Source organism: Tetrahymena thermophila (genome assembly GCF_000189635.1).
Source record: "Tetrahymena thermophila SB210 genomic scaffold scf_8254403, whole genome shotgun sequence".
NCBI lineage: Eukaryota > Ciliophora > Oligohymenophorea > Hymenostomatida > Tetrahymenidae > Tetrahymena > Tetrahymena thermophila.
The window spans coordinates 201,078-222,225 of record NW_002476186.1 but is presented as its reverse complement, the minus strand read 5'-3'; the positions used below and the strand labels follow the sequence as shown (position 1 = coordinate 222,225).

Sequence of the window (21,148 nt, the reverse complement as noted above, 5' to 3'; positions counted from 1 at the left end):
GATCGATCTATAAATAAATAAATCAATCAATCAGTAAAGCAGTTAAGTATAACTTTTAAAATATTTTTATAGCTTATCTAACACTATAAATCGTAGTAATTATTAACTAGATTCTTAAGCTAGCAATCTCAGTTATGAATTTTCTTTTATATTATCCGTGTTTAAATAAATATTAACTCCCTCTATAATTTTATCAGACATACTTTTATAAAAGGGGATTAAATCGATTTCTTGCTTTTAGTTTTCACAATTTAAATAAAATTCATTTAACTTACAAAAGTTGTTAAGAATTTTCCCTAAATTCATAAAAAAGTATTCATCTTAATTCTTACTTATTTAAAAATGACTTCCTTAAAAATAAAGACTTAAAGATTTAATTTTTACATTAAAAATATTTAAATTTTCTAAAAAGCTTTATTCAGCATCTACTGAACTAAAATTGTATGTGATAGATAAAGATTTTAAGTTTTGAATTTCGCTTATATTTTTTAAGAAATTAAACTTATTAATTTTTGTATCGGAAATATGCAGCGAAAAATCCTCTAATGAAATAGCTTTTTTTGTTAACTGGGCATATTTTTCTATGAATTCATCATCTATTTTTGAGCATCCTCCAATATTTAATGAGAGTTTTTATAATTTAGAAAGCTAACTTATTGTTAATCCTAGATATTGCGATATATCATTTGTAATTAAATCATTATTAGATATATCTATTGATAATGACTTTAGCATGTCAAGATCTACTATTTCGTATATAATTTATTTAATTGATAAATCTTATAACTTGACAGAGGATAGCTCTATGCTGAGTTCTTTCAAGAGTTTAAACTTTGAGATACATTAAGCAATAATCTAGTAGATTTTTTCAGACAATTAAATTTAATTTAAAATAATATTAAGAGTTAAAATAGAATTAGGATTAGTAGATAAAATTTCACTTAAGTGCTCTTCAAGCTTATTGTAATATTTAAGGCAGCTTATTTCTATTTCTAATACTGGGTTTTTTTCACTTTTAATTTTTTTTACTATTTCCTTTCTTCTAAATTTATCATTTAATTCACATTCAATAATAGATGGGCAAACAACAATATTATTTTGAATTTCACTCATTAATTTTAATAAAATTTTTACAAAGAATATTATGACAATTCTTTTATTTGCTTTTATTCCCCTTTTTGTTTTAATTAATTTTTCTGTGTTTTTTTTTGACAAAAAAAAAAAAATTAAAATAGTTATTAGATGAATTAAATAATTATAAGAAAGCGAGCGACTACTTCGAAATTGAATGAATTGTAGTATCTTCTAAATTTCTTAAATATAGACGCAATAGAGGGTGAAAGAAATATTATACCTACAATCAATCATCCATCATAGACTCTATATTTTTTTTGATTAAATGTGGGAACTAAATTAAAAGAATCTTTTGATATAAATTATATATTCTTTTATTTCCTCTACAATTTAATGCTGTTAATAAAAATGAAAGAATTCTCTTAACTCATTTACATTATGTCTACAAATTTTAGTAATTTTAAAAATTATGAGGAATATTTTAATGTCACAATCATTTCTGATAATATTTTAAATTTTTCTCTTTGATATTAGCTTATATTTAAAATTCAAATAAAAATCACGTTTATCATACAAATTTTTCTTGATAAGGTCGCTAATTAATTTTTTTTTCGGCGTCTATTCTAAAAACTTCTTCAGAAAAAAAAAGAGTTTTGTTTACATGCATTGTTATTAATATCCTTATATTAAATTATATGAATGTGAATGTTATATGTTAATCTATAGGATAAGCAGGTTTCTGAAAATTTACATACTAATTAAAGAATCAGTACGAACCAGGACACTTTACAATAGCCAAATTTAAAATAAAATATAGTAGCCACATATTTATTTTTTATTAAAATAGCTGCGCTTTAATTATTTTATTTTACCAAATCAGCAATTAAAAGTGTTTTTCATTCATTTTTAAAATATGTTTAATTGCTCCTTTTCTTGTTAGGTTTTATTAGTTTCCTGATTATGTAGCAAGACAATTTGATATAAAATTCTTTTCTTGTTCTGTTTCCTCTTTCACTTTTATAAATTCTTTTAATCTAGACAAATTTCTTTAAATTATCAAGTCTGGGTGATCAAAAATTTTATAATCAATTAACAGATTAAAAAAAATATTAATAAATAAACATCCAATTAAAATAACAATCAAATTTTCTAATAATTTAATAAAAATGACTAAGGACTACAGCGAACTCTCTTTTGAATTCCCCCCTTTTGAATTTGGTGGTGAAAAGACTGAAGTATTTAAGGCTCCCATGAAAAGAATACACAAAGAAAACAAGCAATAATCTCAATTAACCAAGCTTATTTCTGAACTTAATGAAATTACCTAATAAATAAGAATTGAATAATAACTTAGAAGAAAAAGCTTCATGTAAGCTAGAAGATTCGTCCTCTTTAAGTGAAGTCTTGCTCTATAATAAATATTTCTTACTCTATTTAAAATGATTTTAATTGATATATAAACTTCTTCTAAACAATCTTAACCTTCTAGTTAAATAAAATACTAATATCATATAATTAAAAAATGAATGTATATAACTTAATAAATTGCATAATACTTTATATAGTATAAAAATATATAATTTCTCAAACTTAAAACAAAATCTGTCATTTTTATCCTTAAAAATTTAAAGAAATTCCAAAAATCTAATTCTTCTAGCTAAAATAATACTAGACGCATATAATTAGCTAAAAAATATAAATATTTTTTTTAAAAAAATTCATCAATTCTTTAAATAATATATGAGCTATTTAATTTTTAAAACTTAAAATTGCTTCTCTCATTTTCTTTTTTACAGTCAAAACGAATTCCAAAAATTTCCTACTATAGCTTTCTGATATTAAAACCACTGTATCGCTTTATTCTATATATCAACTTACTTATGTAGTATGCATTAAACAAGTAAATAAATTTGATGGAAAAAATCTGGAAAAAATAAATAATTTGTCTAATTTATCTTTAGCTTTTATTCAAGGGATTGAAATAGGATGAATTTATTAAATATTTAGATACTAAATATAATCTGAAATAATTTAGAATTTGATACTTTTTGGCTAAATTTTTATTTGTCTATTTGAAATTATTAATTAATTCAAGGGATTTAATTCATGTTTGTTTATTTTGGCCTTAACTTATAGTTCAACAAACAACTTAATCTCTAATTTAATTAAATTAGAAAAGAAAAATGTTATCAAAAGTTGAAAATATAATTCGAGCTCGTTAAAATCTAATTCGACACATCATACTTCATTTATTTTTTTATTCGAAATTAAAGAAAATTTTATGCTGCGAAAATACGAAAATAAAATGAAACTTAAAATAATAATAAAATAAATAACTTATATCAAATGATAAATAATTAATTAGTTTTCGTTGGTATTTTTGAAATATTTAATATAAAAAGAAGATATAAGAAAATAAATTAATTTACTTAAAAAATATACTAAATAATTATAAAACTCCTTTTATCATAAAGTAATTGAAAATATAATTTTATATTCAATAATAAATTTAAACAAAAGAATTTATATTTCAATGTTTTAAATCCGACATGCATTTAAACCCAAGTAAAAATTGTTTACTTTAATTTTTTCCTGTTAAGAATTTCTAAACTAAAACAAATGTTTGAAAAAAAAAAAATTAAATGAGCTAGCAACTTCTATCTGTATTAATTTATAAATACATATTGAGTTTTTAAGACATACGTTTTTATTTCTATTTTTAATTCTTAAGTATTAATAAAAGATATTTTATACAATGAAAACAAAAAAGTTATTAAGTAAAACGGTTATAATTAATTCATAATAACTAAATGAAAATCAACTGTTAAAATATAAAAATGAAAATTAACAATAAAAGGATACATAAATACACAAATGTATACATGTACATTCATTTCATTTAAATCATTTTTTGAAAAGTACTTAAAAACATGTAAAAAAAGGATCATTATAGAAATAACAAAATTAATTGTGTAGTAAGTGAGTGAGTCAGTGACTTAGTAAGTTGAATCTTACTTACATTTAAAAAATTACACTTTTTCTCATTAAAAGTTCAGTAATCACTATTTTCCTATTTATTTCACTTAGGTCCTTAGTAAGGATTGCCTTTGTAGAAAGAATCACAGAATGAAGCGCTTGGGAATTGTTTTTTGGTTTGATTGTCATAGTATTAATTGATAGGCTTTTAACTAATCAAGCCATAGTTTCCATCATAACAGAAAGTTAACCATGTAAGTTGAGTGTTTGAAGATAATCTGCTATCGTAAATAGGGGGGTAATAAGTTGATACTTCGTATTCAGATTCTGGGACATAAACCTTTACAACTATGTCTTATTGGAGGAAAACGGAATTGTTTACACGGAGGGAAGGATCATTAGGAATTTCTTTACCTTAAACACGTGATTTCTCAACCAAAGTTTACTCAGAGGGAGTATTTGCCATCTTAGAAACAAAGAAAAGTGAGTTACGATTGTAAGTATTTTTAAAACTGATTGCTTAAGCGTATTAAGTCTTAACGTAGGAGTAATCAACACATTGACGGTTATAAGCAGAAACAAGACACTCTTTATCTTCATTAAATACTATGCTCATTCCGAGAGTAGCTCCAAGATGTTCAGATCCATTCTACAAGAAACGATTTTCCAAAACTACTACACCACTACCTTTGTAAGACATATCCCTGCGAACGATAGGAGCATTTAATATAAAGTTAGTATTTGTTCCGTCATATGCAAGAGTAAAAGGCTAGCAATAAGAGTGATAATTTTTATTTTTGTAAGTGACTTCAAGGGTATAATCTCCAAGTATCTAGTTGTAAACTGTTAAGCTGGCCCCTAAATTATCATTCGATTCTACTTCACCTACGAATAGTGGATTCTAATTTTCGAGTTCTTCACTACAATTTACATTGTTTTGGTACAACTTGATAACAGCTCCTTCTGAAACAGAAACTTATCTAGCACTTTGATTTGTCTTTTTAGCTGATTTTGTGTCTTTCTTGCCTGAAAGTAAAATATCAGTGAGATGAATTTCAACGTTTCTAAATTAAACTCCTTATATTTTAGTTGCACTGAAACGGCTGATGGGAGGAAGTTCCTATTCACCAGAAATAGATTGTTTTGTTTGGAACAAAGCAAAGCTATTGCTGACTGGTTGTTAGCTAGAGGTACTAAATAGAGAATTAAAAGGACAGTATTTATCATTTAAATTCTTTTATTTAGTATATTCGTCACACCAATCATCAACTAAATTTGTTGTCTTTTTCAAGGAATTTAAAGATTTTTCTTTATTTTACTTTTATGATGATTTGTTTTATTTAGATTTTTTGGATACCATGTTTGTTTCAGGAGTTTTTATAACACCATCAGCAGAGCATTGGTTAGCAGCTTATAATTCTTAAGGCTTATCATAGATATTAGTTAAATGAATATCACCTAATTGTTAAGAGATTTCACTATTAAGACCTCCTAACTAGATTATTTTAACTGTGTCTTGATAGGACTTATTGGAAATCAGTAATTTTGCAGAATATCTAACAGTACTGGGGAGTATAGGAATAGAGAAAGTAAACTACCCTGTAGCAGAGTCTGTAGTAGCTTGAGCAAGAAGAACTTCTTGGCCTACTTCGTTAAAGACATTCACAATAACATTTTAGTTACAAACAGCAGTATATTTAATCTAGGTAGTGTCTTTTGAGTCTATTGCTACTACACGTCCAACTATATTTTATTTAGCTTCACCAATATTTAAAGATTTTGTTATAAAGCTGAAACTGCCTTTACGATTTTAAACATCTCCTTAATAAAAATTGCAGATATCAGTTCTCTTTAATTCTTCATTATAAAAATTTTAGCATTATTATTGAGGATGAGATTCACCTGATTCCAAAGTACCTTAACTAGAATTTTATTTTTTAGATTCAATATATTTTTCATACTTTTCAACTAGAGCAACAGTTCCAGGAGAAGTTTATGCAAAGGCAGATTTAATCATCTTATTTAATTTGCTTGAATGACCATGTTGAATTGACTTCTTGAATCCCTATTGATTTTTATCATTATCACTAGAAGGAGCTATCTTAGGAACATCAACAACATAATTTTCAATAAGGAAGTGAGGTAAGTTTGATGGATTTGTACCACAGTAATACAACTAGTTATTCAAGAAGTTGTTTACGTCTTCAGGAAGACCAAGGATAGAGAAGAAAGGCATATTCTTTTTAGCTGAGTTATTAGAAATAAAGCTAAAAACTATATTTTTTACGTCATCTGTCTCTAAGAAGAAGAGTTTACCGCTGTTATCCTTTTCGTACTTGAAATTACCTCTTGAAGCAAGAATGCTGACACGGATACCCTTACCTTCGGAGCTTTCATCAACATTGAAATCAAAAGAACCTTTAAATAACTAATCATCAATTAAATTCTTGACTAATTGACATTCTTTATTTGAGTAATCCTTCATGCTTAAAACATTTTCGTTAATTAAGTCATTTAACCATGCATTTTTACCAACATTTAATTTAAAGCTGGGTTGTGTTGGTTCTGATGGCTCAGTAGGCTATGGTTCAGGATTAGGTTATGGTTCTGGTTAGGGTTGTGGTTCAGGCTAGGGTTAAGGAGGAGCTTCAGTGCTGACGTGATTAGAGCGGAGATCAGGAGGATTAGAAGTAGTGTGTCTTAATACTACACAAGTTCCAATAACTAGTGATAAAAGCAAGAGGAAGAAAAATCCATCAACTATGTTAAATTAGAAATCTTTCTTTCCTTCAATTGCAATTTTCTCCTTATGAGATAGATGGAAGCATATGTAAGTAATAAGTAAACCAATTAAGGTTAATGTAATGAAAATAAAGTAGAGTTAATAGGGATAGTAAGCATAATAATATCCAACACTTCTGCAACAGTTTCCATTTAAGCAAGAATTTTCAAGTGTGCTAACATAGAAAGGTTTACCATCCTTGACAGATTATTCCCAGTTAAATTTGAAATATTTACTGAGAGATTCTGAATCTTTACAAGATGTATCTAATTAGTTATCTTTCACAACATATTTGGTACATCCGAAATTAGCCAGTTCACTTTCAGGCAACTCATTAAGTTGATTAGCACAGTCTTTGGTGTAGTTTCTCTTGATTTCGAAAGAGCTTTTAGCGATTCCGTAATTCATACCTGTGAGCACAACTATAAGAACCAAGAAGAAAGTACCAAGTGTTACATGAGGTGTTCTCTTTTTCAAAGTTATAACTAGGTAAACAACAAAACTCAATGAAGCATATATTAGCAAAATGACATAAGCTGCCTCTAAAAGATTGCTAGAAATTAAACTCTTAAAGGTACTGAGTGCTAAATATCCTTGGATTTTTTTGACAGTGTATGCACCCCAAACACAAAAGAATCCCCATGCGAGCTATATTATCAAATAAGAAAAATTTAATTGTATAATTAGTAAATTTTTTATGTTATGAATTAAACATTTATTTATTTATCAGCAATTTAATTTTTACTGAACTTTTTTAAATTATGATTTTCTTTATATGCATAAATTATTGCTTTTATTGACTATTTAACTATCTAACAATCTAGTTGATTGATCAATATATAACCGATAAAATTCAAAAAGTATATATAGGATATCCTTTAATTTAATTTATTAATTCAAGTAAAATGGAATATTTTAATTGATAAATGACAAAAAATATTCAAAAAGGCATTTTACGTTATAGAGATTTCCAAAAATACGGAGAGTCTTGAATGTTGCAGAGCAATGATAAGAAGCATATGCACTTATTGAAAGAATTATAGCAATAATGAATGAAAGGATGCCATAAGTAATTAATAAAGCTTAGTAATTCTTGTTGAAAATAGCAAGCTAAGAAGATTCTTCTCCAAAATCAGCTATATACTAAGCTCTGTTAAAGCCGTAGAGTGCAAATGGAAGATATGTCATTAATAAGTTGACTACTGCAAATAATGAACCAAAACCAAACAAGCAATCACCTAAGGGATTGTAAAAAATAGTAATATCATCGCCTGTAAACCCACCATATGATGATGTTTTATTTCCTAAGATTGATTGAGAGCGGGACCAACAAAATCCAACTAAGCACAATACAAAATTGATAGCTGCATAAACTATCAACTAAACTTAATAACTTTGAATAACTTCGTCACCAAAGAAGAATGGCATGATGAATTGAGGTAAACTCAATACTATACCGAAGGCACATGCTATACCAGTTCTTTTAATATTCTTAAGTTTCTACTAATATGTCAATTCTGGATCTGATGCAAAAGTATCCTTAATCAAAGATGCTGGTTATGAGGACCTGTGCATATATGACTATTCTATTTTCATTTAGCTAAGTTAACCTTTTTGTGTCAAGATATTTGTTTGCTGATGGATCAGGTTAATCTTTTAAATTTTATTTTCTTAAATTTCTGACTTAATATTTATTGTACTGAGTGTTTCTTTTGATCTGTTAAACCTTCAAAACTAAAACTTTTCTTTTATTTATTAAATCTTATTTTTTATTTTATTTATTAATCTATCAAGCAAAAAAGATCTTTCTCGCTCCCCCGTTTCTTTCAAATAATTTAAATTTTCTTTATTGAAGATTTATAGTTTTTCATAATTAAAATTTCTTTCTTTCTTTTATTTATTTATCTATCTATCTATCTGTCTAATATATCCAATAATCTATCTATCTATCTACGGTTCATTGTCTTATCCATTTTCAAGCTTTATTATCACTAATTATTGAATAATAAATCACTTTAATATTTAAGATATAACTTTATTTATCTTATCATAAATTGTTTAACTATCATATTTATTGCAAAATAGTCTTAATCAGGCAAATGACTGAATTAATTATCTCTTGGAAATATAAAAAATGAATATGATTTTTTAAAGCAATTAATCAAAGCCAAAGAAATAGTAATTATAATAAATTACAATTAAGTATAAAAAAATACATAATAATTATAAATAATGTAGATATAGATTTATTTAACATGACTTTACCAATAAAATTTAAATTAATAATTTCATTAATGCTTATTAAAATTAAATATTAATTAATTAATAATTTTTTTTAGAATTTTTTTTTATCTTAAATTAAAAAGAAAGTTAAATTATTTAATCGTGCTTTTATGAAATATATTTTTTATAAATCTCACCTATTTTTATTTATTTTATCCTAAATATTATAGTTTTATTTGTTTATTAACTTAATTTATATTATTTTATTTTTATCATCAAAATATTTTTGAAATTGAAACTGATTTAATAAAAAAAATGTTTGTTTTAATGATATTTTTGTTTTTTACTTAATAAAACATAAAATAAATGCTTCATGTATGTTTGGTAATTAATATTTTATTTAGTTTAAATTTTAAAATATATCATATTTAGATATTAAAAAGTAAAAAGTTTTTTTAGATATTTCATAGTTGAACATTTTTTAAAGTCGATTATAATTTAAACTTTTTAAATAAACTAAAAAATGTTTTTGATACCCTAGAAATAGAAATTAGTTTAATAAAATATGTTTTGTTAAAAAGAAATAATATAATTTATATACTTTGATAGATAATGTTATAAATTATAAGAATTAGTATTTTAAAAGTATTGTAAAAATTTTTCATACATTAACTATAAATATATGCGTTAAAAAGTAAAAACATTTGTTTCAATTTATTTAGATGTATATTGAATATAATAAATTCACTCAAATCAAATACAAATACAATTATCAATTAAAGCCAGCTATATTTTATGATTGCTGATTCATTTATTTAATATAAATTAAATAATTAATTTATTTGAAAGATTGATTTACAAAATATCTTAAGTAATTTAAAATATGAATAGATAAAATAACCATTAATAAATATAGAATTCATTATAAAATGGGACTATGAAAGCTTATAAATTCCAATTTGATTTATTAATTGAACACATATCTATAGCTCTATCCTTTCCTTGTTAGATTTAAATTTTATGGAAGAGAGGTGAATTTTTACTTTCATTTGATAAAAATAATTCAATTATGATAATTTTAAAATCAGCTTTTGATTTGAATAAACTATTATTAGATATGTTAACAGATTTAATTTTAAATAGGAACTCATAAAATATATACAAAAAATAAGTCAGAGTTGAATTTAGAAACAAGATTTGCAGATTTTCATGAAACTTTGTCAATGATGACAACTATCTTTTAAACTGAAAGTAATGCGATTCTTCCAAAAAAAGTATGAAATGTATTAAAATCAAAATCAAAATCTTATTGAAGTACTTTTATTAATTTTTTTTTAATTAATGAAAGTCTTCTCTTACAGTAGTTATTTAAACGCCAATGGGAAATAAAGTTGGAGGGGTTGCTATTCTAAATCTTAATGAGTTTTTACCAAACGACAATACCAGTTTATTTAGTAAAATTTATCAAAAAACAAGAATGTTTGTAATTTAAAATTTCTTAAATAATAATAAATTAAGCTATGAAAAGCATCAAGCACACATAAAGCCAAATTCTATAGTTATAAAAATGTCCTGATTAAAATGCATACATTAGAGTATAAGTTACATCTTAATTTGTGTCTGAATGCCTTGATAATGAAACTATGAGTATAGGTAGTTGTGGTTCTAGATTACATTTGAATTAAGAAGGAGATGAATATTTAGTTGATTATACTACGCAGTAAATGAATGCTTTGGGGTAGTAAAATTCAAAAATTTCAGATGAAAGAAACAATTTTACATTTTCAATGAATAATGTCAAATCAGGTATATGTTCAATTTTGCTAAATTTTGTATTATATTAATGTATCATAAAATTAAAATTTAGAGCCATCCTTAAAAGATAAAACTAATGCCCTAACTCAGTATGATAATTTTAATAAAGTTCCAACAAAAGAATAAATAGAAGAAACTTTAAGACATAAAAAGAGGATGTAGTAGTTCAATTTACCAAGCTCTGCAAATGTAAATGGAAGTGCTAAAAGAGATAAAAGGGTAGCAGCTGGACTGAATACTTCTTCATCGTCAAATTTATATCAGAGTTAGAACTAATATTCATCAAATAATACTAACTAGTTTAACTCTGCAGCTGATGATAAAAATGATGAAGTGAGTAAGTTGAAATATGAAAATTAAAGATTAAAAGAGGAATTATTGAGGAGTAAATTTAGAAATGACACGGATTTGTAATCTACTATGATGAACATAGAATCTGAAAATGAGAGAATGAAAAATGCTGTTAAAATTGTAAATTTGGATTATTTAAATATTCACTAAACTTAAATTTTTTAACATGTAGCTTGAAGAAGAAAAACAGGATAAAATAGAAGAGATTAAAAGATTATAAAGTAAAATCGAGGAGTTTAATAATAAATTAAAATAGAATCTGTCCCTTCAAGAAGAATAAGAAGAGAAGCTCTTATAAAATAAAAAAGCAAATGATAAAATTGTGGAATAACTCGAAAATTTACAAAAAGAATTTACTAGAGAAATGGAAGAGAAATAAATTCTAATTAACAAAGTAAAAAACTTTAGGAAAAATAATTTGTCTAATATTTATTTATTTAATTAAGTTAAAAAAAGACAAATAATAGTTAATTGAAGAAAATGAAAGAATTAAAAATAGTTCTCTAGAAAGACTTGAATAAGTAGAATAAACTTCAAACAAAGTAAAAATAATTAAAAAAATAAATTTCATATTTATTGGAAATATGTTTTATATAATTAGTTGATTTAGTAGAACAATGATTTAGTTAAAAAAAAGTAATAATTAATGGAACTTTTAGAAGAAATGAATAGAGAAAAATCATTAGAAAAAGATAAATATGAGAGGCAAATAGAAATAAATAAGCAGTAGATTGAAAGTGCTCTGGATAGCAATAAAAAGCTTTAATCTAATTATGATATGTTATTTAATTCTTTAAATTAAGAAAAATTATAAAATTAATAGTAAATGTAATAAGTTCTCGATAAAAATAGATAGCTCATGCAAGAGGTATCTTTTTTATTAAAATTGAATTTATTTTTGTAATTTTTAATAATTAATTTTATTAGATTAAGGATTTATAAGAAAGAATTGAAGAATAAGAGAGCGAAAATATGTTAAAAGACTAAGAATTGGAACAACTTAGAGATGAGATTAAAGAAAAAGAAATAGAAATATCTTAGTAATTAAAAGGTATGCAAGAAATAAAACTAAAGATTTAAACAACATAATAAAAAAACGAATAAGAATTCCTCTTTGAAATAAGAAAGAAAGATGATTTGATTGAAAATTAAATAGCCTAGATTTAAGCTCTTCATACAAATTATGAAGAACTTGAAAAAAATTTTGAAACAAGGCAACAGCAGCTTGAAGAAAGAATCAAAACTATCAAAGAAAGCAATAATTTAATTGAGTAAAACTTATAAAAAAAAGAATTATAAGTTAAGCTTGAATCTGAAAGGTGTTCTTTAATTGAAAAGGAATTGGAAATGCATAAATAACTAAACATTTAATTAAGTGAGAGATATGCACTTTAAATTTAAGAAAAAGAAGCTTAAATTGAGTAATTTTAAGAATAATTGTAAATTTGTTAAAAGGAAAATAAGTAAGGCTAAGCTGCTTAACTAAATTAAACTTCGTATGAAACTGAAAATTTAAAAATACAATTAGAAGAATAAAAGCAACTATTCATGAAAAAAGAAGAATCATATAAAAAATAGTTATAAAAACTAGCTAGAATGAATGAAAAGCTTGAAGAAGAAAATATGTAAATGAATTTAAGGATGATGAAAGATTTAGATTAAATAGCCAGAAAATAAGAAGGATTTTCTAAAGAATATTCAAAAATTTTGTGTGAAAGAAAATAATTAAATGTCTCTGTAAGTAACTGATTTAGCTTTTTTATAATTAGAGCTTTAAAGAAATTCTTAGTTTTATGAAATTATTTTTGTAAAATTTAATACATAAAAACTAAAAATTATTTTACTTAAGAATTAGTTAAATAAAAAAAAAATCAAGATGTTGAATTTATAACAACTAATTTTATTATTTATAATAGATTTTGTAACCTTTTTGTAAATATATATATATTTTCAGATATTATTTTAAAATTAAATTTTAAATTAGATAATTACAATTAGAAAAATTAAAACTTTAAATAATTATTAAATCCACATAAATTAAAAAAGTTTTGTTGAATTAAGCATTTATGTTAAAATATTATATATAAAGGAAAAAACATATTAATTATTTTTTTTTTAATTTTTTATTAATTATATTTTATTTATATAGATGTTTTATTTACGTATTTATATTTTAATTTTACCAAGATAGCTTAGAAAATTCTTCTGATACAATATGCTTTTATTTTATAATAAATTAAAGACAATATATAGAATTATATAATAATAAAATGCTATATTTTTAAAATATTGAATTATTAATAAATTTAAAGGAAATTAGTATTATAATTTTATCCTTAATAAATATGCTTTAAAATTATATTAAATAATTTAAGATGTTATTAGATTATTTTTAATATTAATTTTAATACTTTTTAAATAAGAGCTTTTGTTTCTTTTTCTAAAATTTCTAAAATTAAATAATTTGTTTTCAATTGTTTTTGTAAAAGATATTTAATATTTTAAATAAATAATTTAGATTTACTAACATATTTTTAAGAAAATTATTTAAATACTTCATGATAATTTAAAATAGTTATAAAAGTTATTTATAATTAAAGGGGGTTAACATCTTTTTTAGACATAAATATTATAATTTATTAATGAAAGAGAAAACAATTAAAAGTTTTAAGGTATAATTTAGCTTTTTAAGGATTTTCAAATAAACTATTAAATTTAAAATACTTAAATTTGTTAAGAAAAAATATTATTTGCAATCAATTTCAGTAAATAAATTTAGATTATAGTAGAGTTTTTTTTGAGTATTAATAATAGTTAAATTTGAAATAAAGATGCAATTTATAGTTACGAATTATAAAATATAGATTGGCAATGGTAGTAATTTATTGTAGTGATTAATTTAAGTTTTTGATAAATATGGAAGCAAGAGTTTAATTAAAATTGATAATTATTTATAAATGAGGTTAGTTTGGCTACATTTTTAATTAAGGTGCTATTTATTCATTAAAATATGTTTTTTAAGCTCAATGATTTTATTTATACAACAGATTTAGTATTTTTAGGTTAGAGGCAATCATTAGAATTCTATATTCATTTTCATTTATCTGCTCTCGATTGCATTCATCAGTATTTGTTTCTCTTATCTATAATATTCATAAATATTATTTGCTATTACTTCTTATTTGAAATCATTATAGTTGTTATCTCTATCAAATTAACTAGAATTTTGATTATCGCATTGACTTTAATTTAAAGTTTTTACTTAATTTTCTTGTTAAGATTGATATTCTTCGATATCCATATTATTTTATCTTTGTTATCCTTATTTATATATATCCATAGGTTAGCTATTCTCTCTGATCTAATAAGGTTTGTTGTTTACTTCCTCTTTAACTTTTTTTCTTTTTTATTAAGACATCTTATTTTGTAAATAGATTTCTCCCAGGTATTAATTCATCTGGCGGTATTCTTTTTCTACTATTTATTTCTAATCACTAACAATTATTTTTAAATTATTTTCAGAGGGCTCTTCATAGGGCTTTAGCTTAGATCTTATGTTTAAATGATCAAAAAAATTTTAAGATGGCTAAATTTTATGAAATTAACAGTGTTATGTAAAATTCCTTTTTTTGGAATGCACATTTTAGTTTTCAACAAGTAACATCTCTATACCTTATTACAAACTATTAATATCTTTTTCTGTAGGCTATTCTTATGTAGGGGAGCTGACCTCCGAGGATGTTTTTCTATGAATTTTTGTAAAGGTAAATTTAATTATAGGTTATGCTTATTATGAGTTTATAAGAGCAGTGGATGCTTGTCTATTAGAAGTTGTTTGACTAAAATTTTTTTTATTTTTGTAAATTTTTTGCTATTTATTAGTTTAATATTTTATAGCCAAATATTTTAATTAGAATCCTTTCTTTTTGGTTTTTAAAGATAATAATTTAAAATAATAATTCTGTGACTAGATGAAATACAATCTGATAACTTTAAAAATATACTAAAAAAGTGCGTAAAATAAAAAAGCGTTCTAAAATAATTACTTTTTAAGTATATTATCAAACCTATATAAATAAAATATTTTTGATCAAATTTTGATACATGTTTAAGATATATATTGAATTTTATTTTTATAATATTACATTTTCTAAAGTTCTAGATTTTATATTGTCTATAACAATTTTATTAAGTAGAAAAAGTCGTTGTTTATCACATTTTAATATTTTAAATTAGTAAATCAATCTACTTTTAAATAGACTATCTAGATAGACTGATTTTTAGTATTTTATGAAATATTATAAAGCAGCTGTTAGAATATTTGATCATATTTTACAAATTTAATCAAAAAATACAGATTTTATAAGAAAAACTACTTTAAAAGATTGTTATATTAAATAGCTTAGCAATAAAGTAGATAATTTTTAAATATAAGATAAATCGTGTTTTTAGTTTATAAACAAAATATGGTAAGATTAATGAATTATTGAATTAATTTTATTGTGTGGAATAGATTGATTAAATGATTTAAAAATAAAAATATGCTAGTAGAATTTGTGATTAATATTATTCATTCATATTTTTTAATTTAATAAATTCAATATCAATTGATATTAATTTTTATTACTAAAAGTATAGAAAAATTTAATTTTTTTGAACTAAATAATACAAGTCAGCCAAGATCACCATAAAAGAGAGGAAACTATTTCCGTTCTTATGATAGAGAGGAAACCAAATTATAATGAAATTTTATCGCCAAGAGAAAGCGATTCTAAGCTTTAGGTAATTTACTTCTGTTGTTATGTGCTTAATTTTACCCTCGTTTATATTTAAATAATTTATATTATAATCTCAAAAATATTATAAATATGAAGTAGAAATGCTAGTCTTGTTAACGCCCTAGCAATGAAAAAATAAAAAAGGCCAATTTGAAAGAAAGAGCACCAAGCCATAACTCTATTGCAAATAAAGCTTTATCTAATTCCTATTCTTAACGCTATAAAAATAGTAAAAAAACTAATTAATAAAATATTTATTCATTTTTTCCAATAAAATAATAAAAAAAGCTAATTTATTTATTTATTAATTCTTTTTGTAATAGAATAGTCAGCTTAAAATAATTCTGTTAAAAAAAAAAATGATTAATAATAAGATTAGCATTCATAAAATTTAAAGCAGGCTTTACAAGCAGCAAATTTAACATATGCTCACTTGAAAAAAAGGGATAAAATGTTTCCTATTTAGAACTCTAGTTAAAATGAATAAAAATCTTCTTGTATAACTAAAACTGTTTAAAGTTAGAATTAAATAAAATAAAAAGATGGTAAAGCTTAAAGCCAAAAAATATCTTAAAATTAGATCAGCAATGAAAAAATAAAAGATACATAAAATTTGAAGTTAAATTCTTCTACTAAAGATAGTAGGAACCTTAGCTTACATGGATACACGACACCATAAAATAAAAATAATTAAATGCTAATTTATAATAAAACTCTATATAAAAATGATGAGTCATTTCCAACAAAAGATGAGATTAGCTAAAAAATTGCAGACTTAGTCTTAAAAAATATTAATTCAAAATAAAAATATGAATTGGTTTAATAATATTCTGCACATAATCCTGTTAAAGAAAAAAAAGCTAACTAATAAATTGAATTGGAAAAAGAAGTATAGATGCCGCTAGACTCTTCTTAAAAAAACCAGTTTAAAGATTTAGTAAAATAAATAAATAATTAACTTAATACCTTAATGTCAGATGAAAATATTAAAGTAAATTGCTACTATTAATTTTTTTAATATTTATTTACCTATTGAATAATTTAGATCCTAGAAAAATCAAAAAATTTTCACCTTAATATTCAAGATATTACTAAAACTGTTTCTTTTTATCATATAAACTCTTCTAAGCTTAATTCTGAGTAGAATATGCTTTCATAAAGAGCTTCGAGCTCATAAGAAAAAATATAGATTTAAAAATGTAATACCATTTAAAATAATAAAAATAATTAAGAGGAAGATTCAAGAATAATTTTTAATAAATTGTTCACATCAATTGATGAAATTGATACTGTAAAAAATGCCACAAGCTTTGATAATAGAAGGTATTTATATTAACTATTAATAAAGATATTATTAGATATTATATTTTTATTTAGGAGAAGTGGTAGTAGTGGTTCCCCAAAATTTAATGAGATGCGTAAAAAAAAAAAATAAATGAAAACATCAATCGAAAAAAATAAAAAATAGTCTGAACAACAGCAGTAAAAATCAATTTATTTTGACATTATCAAAATTTAATAAATTTATAATTTAATTGAAAAAAGGTTCAAATCTTAAATACATCAAATTCAGAAATTGCAAGATCTTATTGAACCAAATACTATATGCAAAGAAAAACAGTACATAAATTCTTGTTTGACTCAATAGGATTCTAAAAGCAGTTCCATGTATCAAACAGCCTCAACGAATAGAAATTAAAATACAGATATTGACTCATAGTTCTATAATAAAATAGATCTTGAAACATAAATAAGTGAGAATTCCCCAAATTATAAAAAAAGTAACTAACTTAAATAGAATAAAATTAATTTTTTTAATTTTATTAAAAAAAAATATTAAAAATAGTAAATAACCAATTTGTATAAGAAAACTAAAAGCTCTATAATGGTGTTGATAATTAAAAAAATGGTAAATTTTAAAGTCTAACATATGAAAAAACCTAAAATGTTTAAGATTGTAAATAAAGTTACTAATAAAATCAAAAAAATTTAGTTACTTTAAAATAAAAGTTAGATGAGTAGGAAAAGTTGAAAAAATCCTAAACTTTCTTTAAAAAATCAGCTGATACTAGTCTAAAAACACTAAATACTGAATATAATTAAAACTTTTTTATAGCAGAAATATTAAAAAAATCATAGAGTTATAGAAACTAGTCTATCACCCAATAAACATAAAAAAAGTAGCTTCATGACTAAGATTAAAAAAAGACAGAATAAATTATAAAATATTTGTAATCTCCCACTCCTTCTAAAAAAAATATTTATGAACAAATTCATAACACAATAATTAAGTAAAAAATATAAGAAGATAGAGTTAAGAGATAAAATGTTATAAAATGAAATTCAAAACTATATTTAAAGCGTTTAAAAATTAATATTAAACATATTTTTATCTTATTTATTATAACAATTTTAAAATAAAAAAATTAATTTAAGTTTAAATTTGGGTTGCTTAAATTAGTTTTTGAAAAGATAAATCAAATTTTTTGAAAATTCTAAAATTCTATAGATTTAAGAGTTTCATTTTATTTTGTTTATAAGTGTTTTTTTAGTAAAAATGACAAAAATTATGAAAGCAATTTTTAATAAATAAAATATCAATTATTTTTTTTATTTTTTAAAATAAATTCTATAATAAACATATTTTTTATTCAGTAAAAATTTTGTGTATTTTTTCTTTTGATAATCAAAATTTTATATTAATTTTTTATGATAATCATAAAAATATTAAATATCAAAATGATATCTCCTGATATTTGATATAAATAACATTATGGCTATTTAAATACTTTATTAATTTTTGAAGAATTTTTTTAATGAAAAGTTCTAAAATATCATTATCAAAATAATTTTTAACAAATTCAATTTATTTTTCTATTTAAATTTTGTAAAATAATTTAGAATTTTAAATCCTAACTAAATTGGTAATTATATTACTTTTTTAAAAATGTTAGTTAATTGATTTATTCATATTTATATTTAAAGAAAAACTTGTTTATTTAAAATTCTTTTATAATAACATTTTTTAAAAACTTTTATTAAATTTAATTTTGAAATGAGATTAAAAAATTTACAAGCTAATTTTCAATAATATTATATGCATTTTTAAAATATGATTAAATTTTATATTTTATAATTTTTTAACTAATAAATCTATCATATTATATCATTTTTATTTTTATTAATTTACTAATTAAATTAATAACAAAAAAAAAAACATACTGTTTTTAATTATTTTAAAAAGTAAAATTTTTCAAAACACAAATTTTAGTAAAAAGTTAATTTTAAAGCTTTTTTAGCTTTTAATAAAAGTCACTGAATTTATTAATTATCTACTTTAAAAGATCTAATAGAAAATTTATGGTTGATTGATGATGATAGTTTTAAAAATAATTTTCTTGAAATATTATCAATATATTTCATTTTTAAATACTTTTCAAAAAGACTTGATAAAATCAAAATAATATTAGACATTTAATTACCAATAAAAAAGATTTTCTTCAAATGTTGAATATAGGTATTGATTTCAAACATCTGATTGATTGATTAATCTAATTTCTTTTTTATTTTTAAAGGGCACACACACGTCTTTTTAACTAAATAAGATAAATTAAAGAAAATGAACCTGATTAAAAATCAATAAAATATCATATATTTCCATAAAAACTAAAGCCATTTTTATAAAAAAAAACAATATCTCACTAGATAAATGCATGAAAGTTAAAAAAGATATGTAAAAATACTTTTGATGAAATTAATTTTGATAAAAGAGATTACTCATATAAAGAATACATTTTTGCATTACTTTTTATTATTTATTATATTTAATATTCAATCGGTTTTAAGCAAAGGCATAATAATTGGATTCATTTAATGCATATATGCACATACCCACATAATCCACATACAAATGCATGATAATATCACTGAAAAAACTGCAATGCTAAATATTTTTAAATAAAAATAATTAATTTTTTATAAAAATTCATTTAGAATTTTTAATTTTGTAAAATAATAATTTTCAAAATATTCAAGTTTATGAATAATTTACCATGCATTTGAACCTTTTGCTGTAATATCAACGGTTCTTGCTCTTGCATAAAAACCAAAGAAGATGCTACCAACAACAGCGATAGCTATAAATATCATTGATCCTGCAAAAATAGCACTCATATCTAAACAATTACTTTCTATTCTAAATTAGCTTTACTTTTCAATATATATTGGTATAAATTATCTTTAATTAATTATGATGACTTAAAGCTTATTTTAGATTATTATAAGTGAGTGATATAATTAGATGATATGCTTTGATTCCCATCAAATCATAAAATTTAGATGAAGTAAAAATATAAATATTTTGAGGAGATTATCCGAATTGAATTCTAACTAGGATGTGATTAAGTAAGTATCAGGAATATACATAAATAAATAAATATTCTTATTGTAGATGAAAAATAATATTGCCTTTGATTTAAATAAAAACAAAATTCTATCTTAAATTTAGTTCCAATATACTATAAATAGCCATTTATTATCTTTAAAAATTATAATTTTGTTGAACTAATTCTGAAAAAAATTTATTTTCAATAAAATTCAAAGTAGTTTCTCTCATAAATATAAAATTAAATCAATCTTAAAACCATTTTTTTGATATTTATTTTATTGTTTTTAAATATTTTTTGATTAAATAATTTTCTGCTTAAACAAACTGCACATTTCAGATCTTTTATGTATCAAATGAAATCATTATATCTAACCAACCTATTTGATTTTTATTATTTAAAAAATTTTTAAAGATTATTTTTTTGTTTTTTTTTATTGAAATATTATAAATTTTGTTTTTGCAGTGACAAAATTCAAAATATTTTAATGAATAAACAACAATAATATAAATACCTAATTTAGATTTTATAAAAAATTAAATTATTTTTTAAGTGATTAAGATATGTTTGCAAAATTATTGGAATTCAATTAGTGTTTTAATAAACAGTAAAAAAAATTAAATGTTCAATCAATAGATTATTTATTAACTAATTTATTAATAATTTGAAGTTAATTAAATATAAAGTTCTATCTGAATTTATATTTGAAACTTAATTATTTTACATAATTAAAAGAAAAATATCATTAACAGTACTTTTAATTT

At 22.1% G+C, this 21,148-nt stretch overlaps 7 protein-coding genes across 7 annotated transcripts; 3 read left to right on the top strand and 4 right to left on the bottom strand. All coding sequences in view use genetic code 6, as the record gives it.

Annotated features, from left to right (window-relative positions):
• Nucleotides 1–302: 302 nt before the first annotated feature.
• Nucleotides 303–701, bottom strand: TTHERM_000474539 (hypothetical protein; the record flags this gene model as incomplete). Its single annotated transcript, XM_012799967.1, has 1 exon — nt 303–701. The coding sequence occupies one exon, from the start codon at nt 699–701 to the stop codon at nt 303–305; it is 399 nt and encodes a 132-aa protein (XP_012655421.1).
• A 1,461-nt stretch (nt 702–2,162) lies between these two features.
• Nucleotides 2,163–2,474, top strand: TTHERM_00474530 (hypothetical protein; the record flags this gene model as incomplete). Its single annotated transcript, XM_001023937.2, has 1 exon — nt 2,163–2,474. Exon 1 carries the CDS (start codon nt 2,241–2,243, stop codon nt 2,472–2,474), a length of 234 nt encoding a protein of 77 aa, XP_001023937.2. The 5' UTR covers nt 2,163–2,240.
• Nucleotides 2,475–4,153: 1,679 nt separating this feature from the next.
• On the bottom strand, nt 4,154–8,428 carry TTHERM_00474520 (transmembrane protein, putative; the record flags this gene model as incomplete). Its single annotated transcript, XM_001023936.1, has 2 exons — nt 4,154–7,480; nt 7,790–8,428. 2 exons carry the CDS (start codon nt 8,426–8,428, stop codon nt 4,154–4,156), a joined length of 3,966 nt encoding a protein of 1,321 aa, XP_001023936.1.
• A 1,477-nt stretch (nt 8,429–9,905) lies between these two features.
• On the top strand, nt 9,906–12,970 carry TTHERM_00474510 (hypothetical protein; the record flags this gene model as incomplete). The annotated part of the gene is made up of 9 exons (XM_001023935.2): nt 9,906–10,086; nt 10,199–10,329; nt 10,404–10,509; nt 10,574–10,861; nt 10,923–11,341; nt 11,394–11,615; nt 11,668–11,763; nt 11,823–12,089; nt 12,149–12,970. The coding sequence occupies exons 1-9, from the start codon at nt 9,939–9,941 to the stop codon at nt 12,968–12,970; spliced, it is 2,499 nt and encodes an 832-aa protein (XP_001023935.2). The 5' UTR covers nt 9,906–9,938.
• Nucleotides 12,971–14,294: 1,324 nt separating this feature from the next.
• Nucleotides 14,295–15,218, bottom strand: TTHERM_00474500 (hypothetical protein; the record flags this gene model as incomplete). Its single annotated transcript, XM_001023934.4, has 1 exon — nt 14,295–15,218. The coding sequence occupies exon 1, from the start codon at nt 14,883–14,885 to the stop codon at nt 14,295–14,297; it is 591 nt and encodes a 196-aa protein (XP_001023934.4). The 5' UTR covers nt 14,886–15,218.
• A 719-nt stretch (nt 15,219–15,937) lies between these two features.
• On the top strand, nt 15,938–18,339 carry TTHERM_00474490 (hypothetical protein; the record flags this gene model as incomplete). Its single annotated transcript, XM_001023933.2, has 7 exons — nt 15,938–16,003; nt 16,099–16,228; nt 16,323–16,990; nt 17,045–17,322; nt 17,377–17,481; nt 17,545–17,780; nt 17,846–18,339. 7 exons carry the CDS (start codon nt 15,938–15,940, stop codon nt 18,337–18,339), a joined length of 1,977 nt encoding a protein of 658 aa, XP_001023933.2.
• A 1,491-nt stretch (nt 18,340–19,830) lies between these two features.
• TTHERM_00474480 (ATP synthase subunit H) lies at nt 19,831–20,172 on the bottom strand (the record flags this gene model as incomplete). Its single annotated transcript, XM_001023932.3, has 2 exons — nt 19,831–19,942; nt 20,051–20,172. The coding sequence occupies 2 exons, from the start codon at nt 20,170–20,172 to the stop codon at nt 19,831–19,833; spliced, it is 234 nt and encodes a 77-aa protein (XP_001023932.2).
• Between the last annotated feature and the right edge of the window lie 976 nt (nt 20,173–21,148).